The sequence below is a fragment of the Pristis pectinata genome, chromosome 2 (genome assembly GCF_009764475.1).
Source record: "Pristis pectinata isolate sPriPec2 chromosome 2, sPriPec2.1.pri, whole genome shotgun sequence".
Lineage (NCBI taxonomy): Eukaryota > Metazoa > Chordata > Chondrichthyes > Rhinopristiformes > Pristidae > Pristis > Pristis pectinata.
The window spans coordinates 27,831,181-27,850,492 of NC_067406.1; the positions used below are offsets into that span (position 1 = coordinate 27,831,181).

General features: G+C 39.0%; 1 protein-coding gene across 1 annotated transcript in view; it reads left to right on the top strand.

The window, feature by feature from the left end:
- The window catches only part of dcc (DCC netrin 1 receptor), a 703,166-nt gene that overhangs the window by 483,311 nt on the left and 200,543 nt on the right, over positions 1-19,312 (top strand). Inside the window, exons 9-10 of the mRNA XM_052034012.1 lie at positions 3,897-4,053; positions 5,914-6,068. Coding sequence (XP_051889972.1) covers positions 3,897-4,053; positions 5,914-6,068 — 312 coding nt within the window. The remainder of the gene's footprint in view (positions 1-3,896; positions 4,054-5,913; positions 6,069-19,312) is intronic.

The following is a 19,312-nucleotide window of genomic DNA, read 5'->3' on the forward strand; positions in this document are numbered from 1 at the left end:
GCGGAGCATGCCTCATGAAAGCAGGTTGAGGGAACTCGGACTTTTCTCCTTGGAGAGACAGGGGATGAGGGGGGAACTGATAGAGGTGTATAAGATGATGAGAGGTATTGATAAGGTAGATAGTCAGAGGCTTTTCCCCAGGGCTGAATTGGTAGCCACAAGAGGACATAGGTTTAAGGTGCTGGGGAGTAGATATAGAGGAGATGTCAGGGGTAAGTTTTTTACTCAGAGAGTGGTGAGTGCGTGGAATGGGCTGCCGGAAATGGTGGAGGAGGCTGATACAATAAGGTCTTTCAAGAGACTGTTAGATAGGTACATGGAGCTGAGTAAAATGGAGGGCTGTGGGTAAGCCTAGTAATTTCTAGGGTAGGGACATGTTTGGCATAGCTTTGTGGGCTGAAGGGCCTGAATTGTGCTGTAATTGTTCTATGTTCTATGTTCTAATAAAATTCTTGAAAGGATTTGTTAATTTGAACCTGATCTATCACGTAGGTGCCATCTGGTTTACGAATTTTATTAATCTGACGTTTAGATAAAGTAGCTTTCAATTGGTTGGCCAATACTTTACCAGATTTGTCACCATGTATATAAAATTGACTTTTGTTTTTCAGTAATAGATTTTCAATTGAAGGTGTTAATAATAAACTATGTCGTAATTGGAGTTCTGTTCTCTTTTTAAAAAGCTCCAGATTAGGAGTATAAGAATATTTTTTATCGATTTCTTTAATCTTGTCAGCTAGTATATGTATTTCGTTATTAGTTTATTTTTTCAATCCATCGGAATATGAAATAATTTGACTACGGATATATACTTTAAAAGTATCCCATATTATCCCACTGGAGATTTCTTCAGTAAAATTAGTTAAAAAGAAAAATTAAATCTGTTCTTTAATAAATTGGATGAAATCTAAGTCTTGTAATAGAGAAGGGTTAAATCACCATTGTCTGACAACAAAGGGTACATCTGGTAATTTAATTGTTAATCTCAATGGTGAATGATCAGAAATGGCAATTGCATCGTATTTACTGTCCATAGTAAGTGGAGCTAGTCTAGCATCAATAAAAAAATAATCAATCCTCGAGTAATTATGGTAGACATGAGAAAAGCATGAAAATTCTTTATCATATGGGTGTAGAAATCTCCAAACATCTAAAATTCCGGATTCAACTAAGAAGGAATTAATAAAGACAGCGGATTTGTTTAGAAGTGCAGGATCTGACACAGATCTATCCATTAAAGGGTTTAGACAGCAGTTAAAATCTCCACCCATAATCACAGTGTATTCATTTAAATTAGGAAAAAATGCAAACAGATGTTTAAAAAATTCAGGTTGATCTACATTGGATGCGTAAACATTAACCATAACAACTTTTTTGTTATGAAGTAGACCAGTAATTAATAAAAATCTACCATTTGGGTCTGATATTGTCTCATGATGGACAAACGAAATTGAGGAGTCTATAAAAATAGAAACTCCTTTCACCTTTGCTTGTGAATTTGAATGGAACTGTTGACCCCTCCAAAATCTAAAAAAACTGTTGATTATCTTTCTTCCTGATGTGAGTCTCCTAAATGAAAATAATCTGAGCATTTAATCTATGAAAAACTTTAAAGATCTTCTTGCGCTTAACCGGACTGTTTAAGCCGTTAACATTCCATGAAATAAAATAATCTTATCCATTTTAACAGATTAAAAAACACATGGTATGTAAAGGGTTAATCTTGGTATATACGGATTTTACCAGCAGGAAGAAGTAAAAAAAAAGTTCAAAGAGGAAGCACATATGGCGACAATTTAGAAAAATTTGTAGTTTAGCCCAGAAGAGAAAAAACCTAAAAACAGCCCCACCACCCTCGCCCAACAGCCCGAAAACTGGCCAATAGACAGCCAGAAAGCTACCCTCTAATTGAACTAACCCCAGTTCTCTGGAAAATTGATGATTCTTAAATTTTTCCTCCTGCTGCGTCCTTCCAGGTCGATGATCCTCTGTTGTTGCTTTTCCAGGTTTTGCTTGGTCGTAATTAAGGCTTTTTCAAGTGAATGAAGTTTGGCATCTCTCTCTTTACCAGCTTGGTCGAGTTCAGCAATTAGTTGCATTTGTTTGGCATTTTCCTGGATAAAAGTATTTTGTTTGTCTTCAAAGTCCTTTAAAGTGGACTTCAGTTCAGCAAAGCTCTGGTCAAACTTTCTATCCAGATTAGAAATAGCTTCCAAAGTAGGTTGGTCTCCATTGCCTTTACCATTAGCTGACGCTTTAGATCTGGTGTTCATTTTAACAGTTAAAAATCAAAATTAAACTTGTACCAGTATTGTAAAAGACTTATTAAAGAGTGGTAAATAGTAGATTGAAAAGTGCTTGGACCAAAGCCAAGTTATGACTTAGTCAATCGAGCGCCACCAGCAGACTCACCTCTTCTATGTTTCATTCACTTGAAGTAAATGTGCAAGAACTTTAGGAATAGGAGCAGGATGAGGCCAAATGTCTTCTTAAATGTGGTCTGCCATTCAGTAAGATCATAGTTCGTCTGATCTTCACCTCAGCTCTACTCTCCTGCCTGTTCTCCATAACTCTTGCCTCCTCTGAAGACAAAAAATCTATATTAGACTTCAATATATTGAATGGTAGCATTCATTGCTCTCCAGAGTAGAGAATCTCAAAGATTTACAACGCTACAAGAGGAGAAATTCCATAGAACCATAGAACACTACAGCACAGAAAACAGGCCATTCAGCCCTTCTAGTCTGTGCCGAAACATTATTCCACTAGTCCCATTGACCTGCACCCAGTCCATAACCCTCTAGACCTCTCCTGTCCATGTATCTATCCAATTTATTCTTAAAACTTAAGAGTGAGCCCATGTCAGATGGCAGCCCGTTCCACAATCCCACCACTCTCTGAGTGAAGAAGTTCCCCCTAATGTTCCCCCTAAACTTTTCCCCTTTCACCCTAAAGCAATATCCTCTCATACTTGTCTCTCCTATTCTTGGTGGAAAGAGCCTACTCACATTTACTCTGTCTATACCCCTCATAATTTTGTAAACCTCTGTCAAATCTCTCCTCATTGTTCTGCGCTCCAAGGAATAAAGTCCTAACCTGTTCAATCTTTCCCTGTAACTCAACTCCTGAAGATCCGGCAACATACTAGTAAATCTTCTCTGCACTTTTTCAATCTTACTGATATCCTTCCTATAGTTAGATGACCAGAACTGCACACAATACTCCAAATTTGGCCTCACCAATGTCTTATACAACCTCACCATAACATCCCAGCTCCTATACTCAGTAATTTGATTTATGAATGCCAGGATGCCAAAAGCCTTCTTTACAACCCTGTCTACCTGTGACGCAATTCCTTCTCTACTTCCTCTTGGCTAAGTTATTTAAGAAGGGAAAATATTTATTTATTTGGTAAACACTGGAGAAAAAGGCTGTTATGGTACTTATCAAGGTGCCGATGTGATAAATGGCATATTCTCTGAGACACTTACAGGCTGAGTTTAAAAGACAGAACAAAGATAAAAATAAGAACCTGAAAGTTAAATAAACAGTGTAAAAATTAAAATAAGACTATTTGAAATGTTTATTATTACCAAGGGTATGTATTTACTATATTCACATTCTTTATTACTTATTACTGTATTTGTGATGATGAATTGTTTTACTGTAGACATTATATGCTAAATTCTTATATTTTATGAAACTATCAGTTCTTTTTCCTGTCTTTTTTTTCTTTTCCCTTTTCCATTACTTTACATTTTGTTAATTAATGTGCACCTTCTAACCCAATAATGGCATGGCTCATTCACAAATCCTGGTTGTCCTATCAGTTCCCACACTGAGAACCCTGTGCATACCTGCCTCACTGACCAGTTCCTCTCCTCCTCAATCCTCAGCCTTACCAAGTTCCAGTGTCCTTCCCTCTGCCCCTCGTGACGTGGTCCCTGTCCTGGTCTCCAGCCGTTTTGTCCGACTCAGTTGGCGCCCACCAGCCGAGACACATGGAAGTATCCAGACCTACACAGTTTACTTCACCAGGGAAGGCGTTAACAGGTAGGTGCCAAATGAAAATGCAGAGACACAGACCTTAAATCAAATTGAAAATGCCTATTTAATATGTCCCATTGTGGGTTTTATTTAAAATAATTCCCTATCTATTGTTGTGTTTTCCTTCTTCTTAATAATTTATCTGTATGGTTCCAAGATCACTAAAGTTGCATTTTCTCTTTAGTTTAATATTTCAATCATTTTTACTGTAGCTGTCTGTTCAGTTCACTTTTAATATTCCTCTCAGGCCAAGACTATTAAATTGTCGCAAAATCAATGAGTTAATATTAATTTATAATTTTGTGCCAAATCTTTATTTTTCTACTTTTGCCTCTTTTAGTCTGTCACCTTTTCTCCTAGTTCGTTTCATTCCCTTTCATTTGTTCATCTTGCATGATTATTTCACTGAATCAAGGATGAACAAATTCACATGTCCTGCTCTCTATTTACCTTGTCATTTGTTTATGGCTATTTATCTGAAAGCCAGTATAATAGGATGGTAAATGGGATGGGTACTTGATTGCTAACATGGACATGGTGTTTGAAGGGCCTGTTTCTGTAACTCTTTGACTCTAATATGCATCTTCTCCACTTCTTCAATTACACCCTCAATCTCATTTAACCCATTTGAAAAGTTCACGTGATTTATTTGTGGTGGAGCTTTCTGGTGACCATAACACAAATAAAGAAATTCCACAATGCTCCATTGCTAACTGTAAAAAAAAATGCATTAATTATTTTGCCTGAACTCTGCTATAATATCTTTTATATATATATATATATGCAAAAAGCTTCAGGGAGCCACTGTTGAGCTCTTTGTATGATTTATTGCAAGTTAGGGGTAATTTTCCAGTTAAGTAATATAAATAAACAAGTTCTGCATTACAAGATTCCTTCATTTGTTATTAATCCCCTGATTCAGAATTGAAATCTTGGATAAATCGGTATTTCCCTAAAGGCAGCTAATTATGCATTGTAACATATTTTGGAATAACCTTTTACTGCTCGGAAGCTTTTACCAGGTAGTAAATATAATTATTTGCTGGAACTTTGCCACCAATCATATTATCACTCTTACAAACTGCTGTAAATGTGGGATTAGGAGACAAAACTTAATCATTTGTAATAGTTATGGTACATCACATTTCTACAAAATAAACACTGAAAAAGCCAGAAATAAACAGTCACTTGGCATTTGAATGAACAAGGCTCATTTATCACTGGGCCAGACCAGAAATATTACCATGCAATTCCTTTTTATGTGATACCACTACATAGCAAGTTCAGGGCTGAGATGAATTTCTAGATCACTTTTTGTTTGATTTCCAGCATTTCGAATTTCTATTTTTGTATTTTTAACAACCTTTATTTTCTATATTTATGTTCTGCAGTTTTATATTTATTTTGGCCCTCTATTAAATATTTTCATGTGTTCTAACATTTTATTTCTCTTCATTCTCTGTGTTGACTTTTCCGGCAGATACAGACATGTCAACTGAGATTTTCGCAGCCAGGATATTGTAAGGAGAAATAGTATTGAATATTGCCCAGAGGCTATAGAAATGCCCGGTGGTGTTTAAAAGTACTCACCAGGGAAGGCTAGAACATCATTTTAACACAACAGAACATTATTACCACTGATTCAGTTAAACTGGTGCTGACAAAGATCTAAAGATATTGCATAGATCTTGAAGAACATTTCCTGTGATTATGTGCAAGCCTTGATTGTTTCCTTACAACTCAGAGTTGTTTGTCTAATCAAACTTGCTGTGAAATATTAGATGGAGACAGCAGTGTATCTAAGTTCCATGGTGTGTATTATGATATTCAGCAGCACATTCTCACCCTTTTTCTGTTTAAATTTAGGGAGCGGGCATTAAATACTTCACAGTATGGAGACTTGCAACTTACTGTTGGAAATTTGAAGCCAGAAACAACATATGCATTTAGGATCATAGCCTACAATGACTTTGGACCAGGACAGAGTTCACAATCAATTAAAGTATCTACTCAGCCTGAGCGTAAGTAAAGAAGTAGATTGTTATGGTGCAAAGCATTCTCATGATCATAAGCATACTGATCCCACGTAAACCTGAATTATTACAGTGGTGTTTTACAGAACTCAGGCCAAAATCTTTCTAAGAACATAAAAAAATAAAAGCAGGAGTAGGTCATTCAGTAAGATCTCACTTCCATTTTTCTGCCTAATCCCCATAACCTTTGATTTCCCTATAGTCCAATAATCTATCTCAGCCTTAAATATACTGTACATGGTGACTCAGCATCCACAGCTGCCTAGAGCAGAAAATTCCAAAGATTTACAATGCTCTGGAAACTCCTTTACATCTCCACCTGAGACAATGTCCTTTAGTTCTAGGCTCTCCCACCTGAGGTAACATCCTCACAGTATCCATCTTGTGGTGATCAGTGTGTTTCTTCTCTCACTATCTTGTGATTTCCACTGGTAAATCTTGGTTTTGTTGTATGTGGATAGGATAGGACGTGACTTTTGCATGTCTCTATTTGGGACCACATACAGAGTGAACAAGCATTGTTACTATTTGCGTATTGTTGTGGAGTCACCAGATTTTATTTAAGCAAATAGAGTGATTACAGAACTTTGGGTTCTGTTGAAAGGGGGAAGGTCTTCAAGTCAAGTCAGTCCCAAAGCTCCTCAGTGAGGCAATATTAGTGTCATAAAATAGTGTTATAATCGCTACACACAGACTTGGATAGCATTTTTGACCCATATATTTCCAGATCCAGTGTGGTTAGTTGAGTTACTTTACATTAAAGGTGGTCCAGGACGATCTCATGGAATTCATTTCCCCTCCAGGAATGGAACCACCAATCCTACTCAGTGTCCACACACCCTCTTCATCCTGTCTATCCCAGACAGGGAACCGATTTAATCGCCAACAAGCTGACCAAGGAACACATTACTGCATTAATGATGATGCATGCAAAACAAGTGAGGACCAGCCAGGCAGAAGATAAATAAGGAATCCCATAAAAATGTTTGGCTGGTTAATGGATAAGAAAAGTGGTTAAGCTAAATATATTGTTTGTATGCTATCGTATCCACTTCAAGAACATTATGTACTTCCATTTTAAGAGCAATGTATATCGTTGAGAATGTACAGGAAAATATAAAACAATCAGGAAGGAGCATGGTGGACCCTATATCGCTGAATAGTAATGTGCGTTTAATCACTAATATAGGGGCTAAAACCATTGAACTTTACAATAAGCACTGTAGGTGTGGTCTGTACTTCCGGAACATCTTTCAAATTAATCTTGTGATCGGTTTGTGCCGAAGCTCCTCAGTGAGGCATTAGTCAGAAGTGAAACACTTCCTATGAGGCAGGGATTATTGAGAAGGTAACACTTATTTTCAATGCTTCACCGGATTGAGAGGTACCTGGAAACAAGCAGCTTGTTTTTTTAAAAAGAGCCTTGACTTTCTGGGTTAAGGAAGAGAGGGTAAAATACAGATGTGAAAGAGTTTTGTTTTAAATGAAAGTACTGTAACCGAGATAGTTTGCAGTATTAAATCTGGAAATTTGAACATGCCCTAAGTCATCTAACAAAGGTAGGAATGCACATCAAACCCATCCTGGATAACACAAAACCTGGGCTAAGTGTACCTAGACGAAGTGGATTGACGCAGATAAATGGTCATCAAATTAAAATGTTAATCCTGTTTCTCTTCCCAAAGATGACCTGCTGAACATTTCAAAGCAACTTTATGTTGGGTAGTCTCAGATTATTTTTGATAAGATCTTTATTAGTCACATGTATTTGCCCAGCTTCCTCTATCATGTGTTTATGTGTTATGAAATGTGAAACATAAAAGCAATTTTGTGCTTACAAGGATAATTGAATATTAATAAATACTTACAATCCACTCTATTATGATACATCCTGGTGCTATACATTTATAGTGCTCAACATGATAATTTTAATCACATTTAGAATGCCCATACAAATCCTTGCAGGATTTCCCTAAGAAGAGCTTGAGGGCCACAAAAACCTATTCCTCACACAAATACTTGGGTTTTTGTTCGCACACACTACCAGCGACAATGGTGTTTGTTTACAAGGAACAAGAGAGCTTTTTAACATTAAACAACCGCAACCCTCAGTTACTTCTTATCATAAGGACAATATGTGATTAAGTGCTGAAAAATACTTGGATCTGGATAGAGGGGAGAAAGTGGACTTTGGAAATAGTCTCCTCTTCATACAGTCATAGAACAAATGTAATAAAATAAAAATACATTCATAGTGGTATGGTTTAGAAATTCTTGTGGACCCAAGAGGGAGGGGCTGGTTGGCCCAAGTTTGCAGATGAGGTGTTTTACACTTTGAAGTTTGAATCTGTGCTGCCCAATGCACCTCAAGTTGAGGATGATCGGGGTGGGGGTTCCGGGGGGGCGTGGTTGAGAAGGACTGGTAGGTGGTGGGACTGGTTTTGGTGTCAGATGGATGGTTTTGGAGAAGAAGAGTGAATCTGAGGGAGTCTGCTACTAATTGTTGGTTGGGAGAGGGGAAGACATTGGAGCCAAACTCTGCTGACCAGAAGGTTGGGTAGTCAGGGAGATCGTCAAAAGCCTGGCAATGATGTATGACTTGGAGCAGGGGGATGCAGCATTGAAGGCAAGGATTTGGATAGGCAATCGACATGTGAATGAGATTATCATGTTGAGCACTATAAATGTGGAGCACCAGGATAAATCATAATGAAGTGGATTGGAAGTATTTATTACTATTCAATTATACTTGTAAACACCAAATTGCCTTTATGTTTTACATTTCATACTGTTATTGCTGATAAACAAATAATAGGGGAAGCTGTGGAGAATACTCTGGGTTTACCCTATCGTAAATAAAAACAAAGGTGGTATGAAATGTTCAGTAGGTCAGTTCAGGAAAGAGAAACAGGATTAACATTTTAATTTGATGACCATTTAGCTGTGTTAATCCACCTCACCTAGATACAGTTAGCTCAGACCTTGTGCTATCCAGGATGGGTTTGAGGTATATTCCTACCTTTGTTAAATGACTTAGGGCATGTTCAAATTTCCAGATGTAATATTGCAGATTTTATCCCTGTTTCAGTACTTCCATGTTTGTGGAGATAGGGTGGAGAAGGCAGCAGAGTGGATCTAGGGATCTGGGACTTGAAGGATCATGGACTGGAGGGCTGTATGGATACAGGGGTGTATTGGGGAGCTTACTTTAATGCAATGGACGTTGGATTATTTTGCAACATTATGCAACGTAAGTGGTCAAACCAGATTGATGCTGCATTGGAAAGACCACGTTGTCCTGCTCTGTTACTGTTTATCTATTAGGTTATCAGACAAAGTGTGCACCAAAGCTCTTTCTGACATTATGAAATACATTTAATGATATAAAACAGAACCTTATTGATAGATCTTCACTTACTCCATTTAACACTTAACATAAAGAATCACTGTGTCCAAGGAATCTCAGAATTAGCTTTACAGAGCATATCCTGTCAAATGAAGTTACACTCTCCTTCTTCAGTCTATCCATGTGGGTTTAACCTATTATAATATATTTGTAAACATGAAGTTGAAGGTATCTTGCTCAAAAGTCAAATAAAAATCTTAAGAACTTTTCGTGTTGAATGGGGCTGATAAGATAATCCTAATCAGGGTAGTGTGTCAAATATCCCTGCCTACTAGCTGAAAAGAAATTGATTGCTTTTTTATTGTTGCAACTTTTATATATTTGGATGCCCAATATAAAAGTTTCATTGTACTAAAACCTTATTGGTTATGTTATTCCTGCAATTCCATATTGCGTAAATTCAAACACCAAATCTCTGCATGTGACTGTAATTCATTTTAATGCTATATAACTTCTGTTAAAGTGAGTGCCTATACATTGCAGAGGATTACCAGTCGATATCAGTGACCCTTACGGAAGTTAGTAAAGGTGAACATAGAGACCATTGCTTTAATCAATTGAAGAGCTTATACCAAGATCCTCTTTTTCAAAATAATCACCTGAAGTATAGAAAACTGAATTTCTATGAAGGATTTGTATCTGGGGATTAAAATGTTTGCCATGCAATCTCTGGATTGTATATGGTTCTAGTTTTCAGAGATAATATTGAAATTCCACTCTGATTACTTCAATTTAATCTCTGTATTCCACATGAGGTAACTTTGTGAAATGTTGTCCAGTCATAAAGATGTTATCAGAACTTATCTAACCATTACAGAACATGAAAGTAGAAATCATTCTTGGTTTAGCAATATAATAAAAATAACAATGTTCCACCTCATGTCCTGAAGTTTACTAGTGTCTGGCTCCTCTTAGAGTCATTGAGTTATACAGCATGGAAACTGGCCCTTTGGACCAGCACAGAAACTGACCCATGCACGACCAAGGTGCCTTCCTGAGCCAGTCCCATTTGCCTGCATTTGGCCCATATCCCTCTAAACCTTTCCTATTCATGAACCTGTCCAAGCGACTTTTAAATATTGTGATTGTACCCACTGCTACCACTTCCTCTGGCAGCTTGTTCCACATACCCACCACTCTCTGTGTGAAAAACTTCCCTTCAAATCTTTCTACTCTCACCTGCAAGCTATGCCCTCTAGTTTTAGACTCCCCTACAAGGGAAAAAATTGTGGCCACCCACCTTATTTCTGCCCCCTCATGATTTTCTATAAGGTCAGCCTCCTTTGCTTCAGGGAAAATAGTCCCAGTCTACCCTTAGAATTCAAGTCTTCCAGTCCTGGCCACATCCTTGTTAATCTTTTCTGCACCTTCTCTAGTGTCCTTCCTGTAGTATGGTGACTAGAACTGCGCACAATATTCCAGGAGCGGTCTCACCAATGACTTGTACGGTTGCAACATTATATCCCAACTCCTGTACTCAATGAGAGAAACAAAGGACTGCAGATGCTGGAATCCTGATGAAAAACACTATGATGCTGGAGGAACTCGGCAGGCCAGGCAGCATCCATTGAGAAAAGCTGGCAGTAAATGTTTCAGGTCAGGACTGCCAGCTTTTCTCCACGGGTGCTGCTGCTGCCTGCTGAGTTCCTCCAGCATCGTAGTGTTTTCATCCTGTACTCAATGTCCTGACTGATATAGGCAAGCATGTCATGTGCCTTCTTCACCACCCTGTTGACCTGTTTCACCAGTTTCAGGGAACAATGTACTTGTACCCTTAGGTCTCTGTTCCACAACACCCCCAGAATCCTGTCATTTACTACAAGTGCTGCCCTGGTTCAGTTTTCCAAAATGCATCACTTTACATTTGTCTGAGTTAAATTCCATCTGCCATTCCATTGCCCACTTTCCCTGTTGATCTTCTGATACATTCAGGTGGTTACTCTTCATGTAAGAAACTAGGTAGCTAAGGGTAAATATTCCTAATTTACACCATGAACGTCTATGTGCTTCAGGAGCTAATAACAATATTTTGGTTCCAGAGGTTAGTGTTTTTGGAATAAGTAGATGGAGAATTCTGTATGGCATGATAGTTGCTGGGCTCAAGTTCTCAGTATATACTTTTTGAGCTCACACATACATAGAACATGTGTAGAATAATTAAAAATGGAACAACATAACCTCCATTTATACCAGTGCTATAATCACTCGTTAGCCAGGGGGAGGGAGAGGGGTCCACTACATTCCCTTGCAACTCAGATTCCCTATTGTCCACATTTAACAATTTTGGATCTGGAAGACAAATCTTGCTGGCCTTGAACTTCCTAAACCAATCCAGTGAGGCCCAATATGGGTACCAAGACCTTGAGGAACGTAATTGGGGCAAATATGTGACCAATAAAGTCTCACCCATAAAGCTGCTGAGCAGATCTTTAATAAATAGCTGAGGCACACTCCCAGCTGTGCTGCCTGTTGAAGCTGTCAACTTACTCATACCTCTACTTACTGCTGTGAAGTTTGCATTGAAGTAATTGGTTCCCAGATGTGCGAGCAACACTCCCTAAGGTAATCTCCATAGGATCATCCAATCATCCTCTGCCATTCAACTCCATGTGGAGACAACAGTGGAGGGGACGAGTAGATTCGTTGGCTGGAAGCTGTCAGCGAGTTCAGAATTTCAGTTTTCAAGTGTGCATACGTATATTGAAGTCCTGAGCATGCTTATATTTACAGGGATAAATATCAACAGTTCACCATGGACTTCTGGCATTTCCCAACAAGATTCAGCCCATTGAATTCAGTTCATTGGTAAACAGTAATAAGTCTGTGGTCTCCATGAAGGCGGCCCCGGTTATTTGCTATTTCTTCCAATTAGAATGGAAACAAAGTATTACTGGATCCAAATGCCAGATAATGTCTTATGCAAAATTTGCAGTCTATAACTTGTCCCATACCATTTTCATAAGAGATCAGATGGAAGAATAATATCTTTCCAACATATTAATTATCCAACTACAAGGACGAATTTATAATTTATAAATTATCCAACATATAAACATAGATGAAGTGAACTGCACTCTGTTTTAGTGCCAGAAAGAAAACCAATAATCTTCTTAAAACAAGCAGTAAACTCTCAGACCAATCTCCCAGCCACCTGTCTAGTGGTCCCTAACCAGTAACAATGCAATGTAAATATGTAGGCCCTGCTATTGCCAGCAAGTATTTGGATTATTATACACATCTGCAAATATCACATAAACAAAAATATAGAGCACAAAAGATTGAAGGCCCAACATCAATCTGGGAAAACTAAAGCAGAAAAGAACAGCACAGATTGGCTATAATAGTGTAATGTTCACAGATGACTTTCCTAAGCAATTATACAATGAGATACAGTCACTGATGAAGAGTTTTCAAGGTTAATTTTGCATCAGTGATCCAGCTGGTCTTGTGGGAGGTTGCAAGATTGCTAATTCGCAAGGCTGAACTCCTGTTAAGTCCTATCCTCCACATGTCTGTTCAGGCTGCAGAAAGCTCATTGCTCTGTTATTGGCAAGCTTGTTGGCACTGGCAAAGCTGGATAGAGCTAGACCTGGGAAAGTGTGCCTTCTGCCTCCCACTAAACACTGCTGATCTAAACATAGCCCTTGGGACACTTCCCCTCTTCTCCGGATCAGTATTTGTCACAGAAAAGAATGGCGGAGAAAAATGGGACTTGGATAAACAAGTAGGATCTCAACATTGTAAATTCAGAGCAAATTCCATCCTTGAAGCACTAAATCAATGAAAACTGGAATTCAGAAATTATTTACAAAAAATGAATGGTTCTCCAGTTCCAAAAAAATGCATTTTAAGATTATTTTGTGCAGTGATAGGATTTAACTTAATTTGTGCTAATGTGTTTAAAAATGTTGATTTAAGCAGGATTAAGATGTTAACATTACAAAGAAAAATCTAATACTTATTAAAATCACTTTGGAAAGAGTTTAATAATTGTCATTTAATACTTTTTATGCAGAAAGGGGCTAAAAGGATCATCTGCAGTTTAGCCCAGAGCTTTCACATCTGCTCAAAATGTAAAATTTTACTATCACATTGGGATTTGTAGTGGGGTTGATAGTCTTATTGGTTGAATTTGGATATAATGAGATTGGGGACTGTAAATCCTGTTTAAAATTTTAATTTTTACTCTTTTGAAAAGAGTGGATTGTGGTGACTGGGCAGCAAAGATTCTATTATTTCATACTTAATTCTGCTTGCCTGTACAGCAGGGTCCAACATTTCAATTGCTCATTATTATTCTAGCTGGTAATCTTATTAACAACCAACACGAACAGCCTTGTATAAAGTGCATGCTTCTGGAAATTAGCCTTTCCAGTAATATTAACAATGTGCTATAGAGAAACCATGACATGAGCCGAACGAATGTCTCATTGAAAATTCATACATGTTTTGGTCATAAATCTATTTCTCTCACTATGCTGATTTGGGTTGATTACATGCATGTCTAATCCTTTGGAATTTGTTTGAATTAGTTATTTTTCTGACACCGCATTTACAGATTGGGAAAACACAGTAAGTCCAAGTTTATTGTTTGCCACTTTACATTTTACCAACAGTATTCAAAATGATTTGTTTCCTCAATTGACATAGAATTACATTGAATATACAGCACAGAAACAGGCTTTGATGGCTTGTGTACTCTTCCCCCATTTTTCCTCATCCAGCTCCATTCCTTTTCTCTCATATTCTTATTAAGCCTCCTCTTAAAGGCAGCTAAAATGTTCACCTCAATGACTCCCTATGGCAGTAACTTTCACATTCTCACCATTCTCTGGGTAAAGAGCTTTCTTCCAAGTTCTCTGATTGAATATCTGGGTAGAGTCTTACATTCATGACCTCCAGTTTACCTCTTCCCTACATGTGGAAAAACTACTCTCTGAACTGGAATTGCTACTCTTCGCCCTGAAATATTGACTCTGCTTCCACAGATGTTGCTTGACCTGTTGAATGTTTCCAACATTTTCTGTTTTTATTTCTACACTACCACAACCTGTAATACTTTTAAAATCCTTCATTAGGTCACTCATTTCAATGGAAAATATATCAACCTGTTCATTATTTTTCCGATAGATACAACCTAACAAATTAAAAATTTTAAAAAATGCAAATACTGGAAATGAAGGGTCTTTGGTCTGAATCATTAACTCTATTTCTCTTCCCACACATGTGGGCTGACGTGCTGAGTATGTTCTGGCATTGTCTGCTTTTTATTTTAGATGTAACCTAACAACTCTGGTTTCATCTTCTTGAGGGTTCTCTCTGCTACCTGTTTTTCTTTTCTTTAAAGAAAGAACAGGGACCATGCACAATAACCGAAGAATAGTTTAATCAAGGTTTGACATAGAATCTCTACTTTTAAATTCTGTTTCTCCAAAAAAAATCTTAATGTTTGGTTTGTTGACGGGCTTATTAACCTGCATCATAACATTTAGTGATTTGTGTGGTTGTACTCTAATCCCTGACCTCCTCTACCCCTTTTAGATTTTCCAAACAATAAATGACTTCCATACTTTAACAACATTTAATACCGATAATGAAATTCCTGATTTATTAATAGGTCAGATCATATTTGATCTGGACTGCTCCCGTGATGCCCCCACCTCCCACCAACTCTCCACTATTTCCACTCCACTACTTACTTCTGCTGGTCAGATCGAACTCTATGCCTCACTGCTATGAGCTGGTGGGATCTGTGGGCAGTAACTAACCCCAAGGCAGTGCCCACCCATGGGTGAGCTATCAACAGCTTCCTGTTGTCAAAGGCTTTTGTTAACTGGTTCTAAATGTCTCCGATAATCAAAATATATTAAAAGATAATAAACTAAATTACAAACAAATCTGAGCTTTGTTAATTGATCAAGAAGATTGAGTTGGAAAAAAAAACTTCCCTGCATTTATCGTTTCATTCCAGGCATCCCCATTTAAATGAATGGGGCTGCACACCCAGGCCATCTATCCCTGGTATAAAGTCGAAGGACCACATACAGAGGGCTTCCAGCCCACTACACAACTCAGAGTGTTTGTGCTCTGACCTGCTTTCAGCACCAGTATCTAACCTTCCAGTGCATTTGTGACTTCCACATTGCAATCTGCAGACGGAGGAGTCAGTAATGTGCTGACCCATTCATAGCAGCACATTCATGGTTGCTCTTTAGAAATTGTTGGCCATTGACTAATAATCTGTGTGATCCAGCTCATCTCACTGCTGACTATCCTTTGGTTTCATCTGCAAATTCAGTTTCTTATTTCAAGGTTTAAGTTGTGAATATAACTTGTGAGCAATACCACTATTGATCCTCTGGGAGCTCACTTTTTGCCACACTGAAGAGTTTATCCCTGGTCTTACCATCTTTCATTGAGCCAGTTACCCATTCCGTACTCTGACTAGGTGACTGTGTTGCGGAACACCTTTTCTCAGTCCTCAATGGCCATTCTAACCTCATGGTTGTATGCCAGTTCAACCCCTCTTCCCATCCCCACACCAACATGTCTGTCCCTGGTCTTCTCCAATCCCAGGGTGAAGCCAAATGCAAACTAGAAGGACAGCTGCTTATATTCCACCTACAACCCATTGGTGTGAATATTGAATTCTCCATTTCCAGGTAGCCCACACTCCCTGTGCTCCTTTCTCTCTCCTTCTGATCTACACAGGTTCTCTCAGTACCCCGCACCCTCCCCCACCTGGTTCCACCTGCCCATCATCCCCCTCTTATCCGGTTCCACATCACCTTCCTTATTTATCAGATTTCAATATCTGCAGCTCTTGAGTCTTTCCCTCACCTGGCTCCATTTCCCCCCTTTTCTTTCTGTCCTTCTCTCTCTCTCTACCTATCAGCCACCAGTCGTTGTCTCCCAGCTTCGTCCCTCCCCCTCCACCACCTGGATCTATCTGCTCATCATCCCCCTCCTCATCCGGTTCCACCTATCACTGCCAGTCCCTGCCTCAGCCCTCCCTCCCACCCCACCCTCTCCTTATACTGGCTATCGCCCCTCTATACTCTCAGTCCTGATGCAGTCTTGACCTAAAATGTCAGCCCCACAGGTGCTGTCTGACCCACTGAGTTCCTCCAGCAGTTTGTTTTTGTCCTCCATCTCCTCGTGTATGGACCCTATTCAATAATTACTTTGTACCTCACCAAACGTTTTTTGAAAATCTTGATGTACTATATCTACTACATTGCCCTGGTTTGTTTATTTATTTACTTACTTACTTTATCTGTCTCTCTCCCTCCCTCTCTCTCCCTCTCTCTCCCTCTCTCTCTCTCTTCCTCTCTCTCTCTCTCTCTCTCTCTCTCTCTCTCTCTCTCTCTCTCTCTCTCTCTCTCTCGCTCTCTCTCCCTCACTCCCTCTCCCTCTCTCCCTCTCTCTCTCTTCTTCTCCACTGGAGAATTCATCAAGGATGGTCAGACAAGAGTATTCCATTATAATTCCATACTGACTATTCATTATTATATTTGAGGCTTGAAGATATTTTTCAGTTTTCTCTTTTAGTTGGGATTCTATAACACTTTCCACTATTGGTGTCAAGGTGACTTGTCTAAAGTTCGAATTCCCTTCTTCAATATGGGTATAATGTTAACGATCTACCATTCCTCTGGCACCACATTTCTTTTCTCATAAATTATTAAATATGTGTATTTGATCCTCCACCATCTGTTCCCTTGATTCTTTTAAAATGCATGGATGCAATCTGTCAAGGCCATGGATTTTATCCTCTTTGGGTTTACTCAAAGTTGCTCCTCTAGTTAATTCAAACGTTTCTTCCAATGTCATGTCCACTTGATCCAACTGTTAGGTAACCACTGAAGCTAGTTAATTTCATTGTTCCACTTTGTCTTCTACATTGCTTCTTGACTACTTTGTATCCTTCAATCATTTATTCACCCCTGATTTCCATGTCCATTTTTTAACTTCAATTTTCCCCCATGTCTTTATTCATCTATTGATATTCAGTTGGCTTTTGTTTTCCAATGGAATTTAATTTTCCTGGGCTCCGTTGAATACATGTTTAAATCTTCTGTATTGCAGCTCTGCAAGATTCTTTGCTAATGTTGTTGTGCATTTATTTTCCCCAAGTTCTATTCCAGCCTCCCAGAATCAACTTTTCTCAAAACTATTTCCTTGGTCTTTGTCAAATTTTTGTCTTTCCCCTTCATTACCATGAACTATATTACATGACGTACGTCCTCAGTTTGGTTTGTTGTGCTTGTCTCATGCCCTTTCGTCCCTTTTTTACGTTTAGGTTTGTTTCATTTCATATTGAAATCCCTTTCTCCTAGTTCTCTCTATCCCACCCCCACCCACCGCATTAGTAGTGTCCTCCCTTCCCATGAGAACATCAGTGCATTCTGATTCAGATGGAGACCAACCTATCAGCACAACTCCTTTTGATCCCAAACTGCCACTTACTCCTCTTGAAAAGGAACTCCTCCTTCCTACATGAGCATTTTTGTCATGTGTTAAGATGTCTGACATGTGTGTCAATGTAGGTTTACATCTAGCTCAAACAATAGTCTTGGTTTCGGTTATTATTGTCACTTGTACCAAGCTACAGTGAAAAACTTGTCTTGCATACTGTTCGTACAGATTAATTGAGGTAGTACAGGGTAAAACAATAACAGAATACACAGTAAAGTGTCACAGCTACAGAGGAAGTGCAGTGCAGGTAGACAATAAGGTGCAAGGTCATAACAAGGTAGATTGTGAGGTCAAGAGTCCATGTTATCGTATAAGGGAACCATTCAATAGCAGGATAGAAGCTGTCCTTGAGCCTGGTGGTATGTGCTCTCAGGCTCCTGTATCTTCTGCCTGATGGGAGAGGAGAGAAGAGAGAATGTCCTGGGTGGGAGGGGTCTTTGATTATGCTGGCTGCTTCACTGAGGCAGTAAGAAGCATAGACAGAGTCTATGGAGGGAAGGCTGGTTTCCGTGATGTGCTGAGCTGAGCTGTGTCCATAACTCTCTGCAGTTTCTTGCAGTCCAGGGCAGAACAGTTGTTATACAAAGCCATGATGCATCCAGATAGGATGCTTTCTATGGTGCATCGATAAAAGTTGGTGAGTGTCAAAGGGGACATGCCAAATTTCTTTAGTCCAAAGATTATTGTCCTTCCACCAACCAGGTTGTACATTTAGTTAACTCCGGTTGTTCCTTTTGCTTAACCTCCTCGCTCAACCTCTTTTGTCCAGTTAGTAGAGACTGAGGGTTTGAGAGGTCCTGTTGGAGTAGACTAATTGACTGTGGGATCACCTAGCTTTGCGCTCTGGTACACATCCAGCATGCTCATCTGTTTTCATCATTGTTCTCTGACTTATTGGTAGACTGAGGAACATGTTGGGCCAAGACGTTACAGATTGGAAGAGATTTCTGCTGCTTCTAATGGTCTATAGCGTCTCATGGATGCCCAGTTTTGAGCTGTCATACAGTAACTTGTTCTGAGTCTGTCCCATTTAGCATGCTGGTAAAACCACACAACACCTTGAAGCGTGTCCTCATTGTCTCCACAAGGATTGTGTGGTGGTAGTCACTCATACCAGTACTGTCATGGACAGGTGTATCTGCTACAGCTGGATTGATGAAGAGGCGGTCACGGGTATTTTTGTGCATGTCCTTATAGGTAATGAGTAACTGCAGCAGTTGGACAGGGTCAGGGTCTGTGGGACCTCCTTCTCAATCTTATTATCCAAGTCCTCCCTTTCCTCTGAGCTGTGACTATGTTCTGCATAAAATTCTCCATAAATTCCTCCCTCCCTTTTATATTTTGGAAT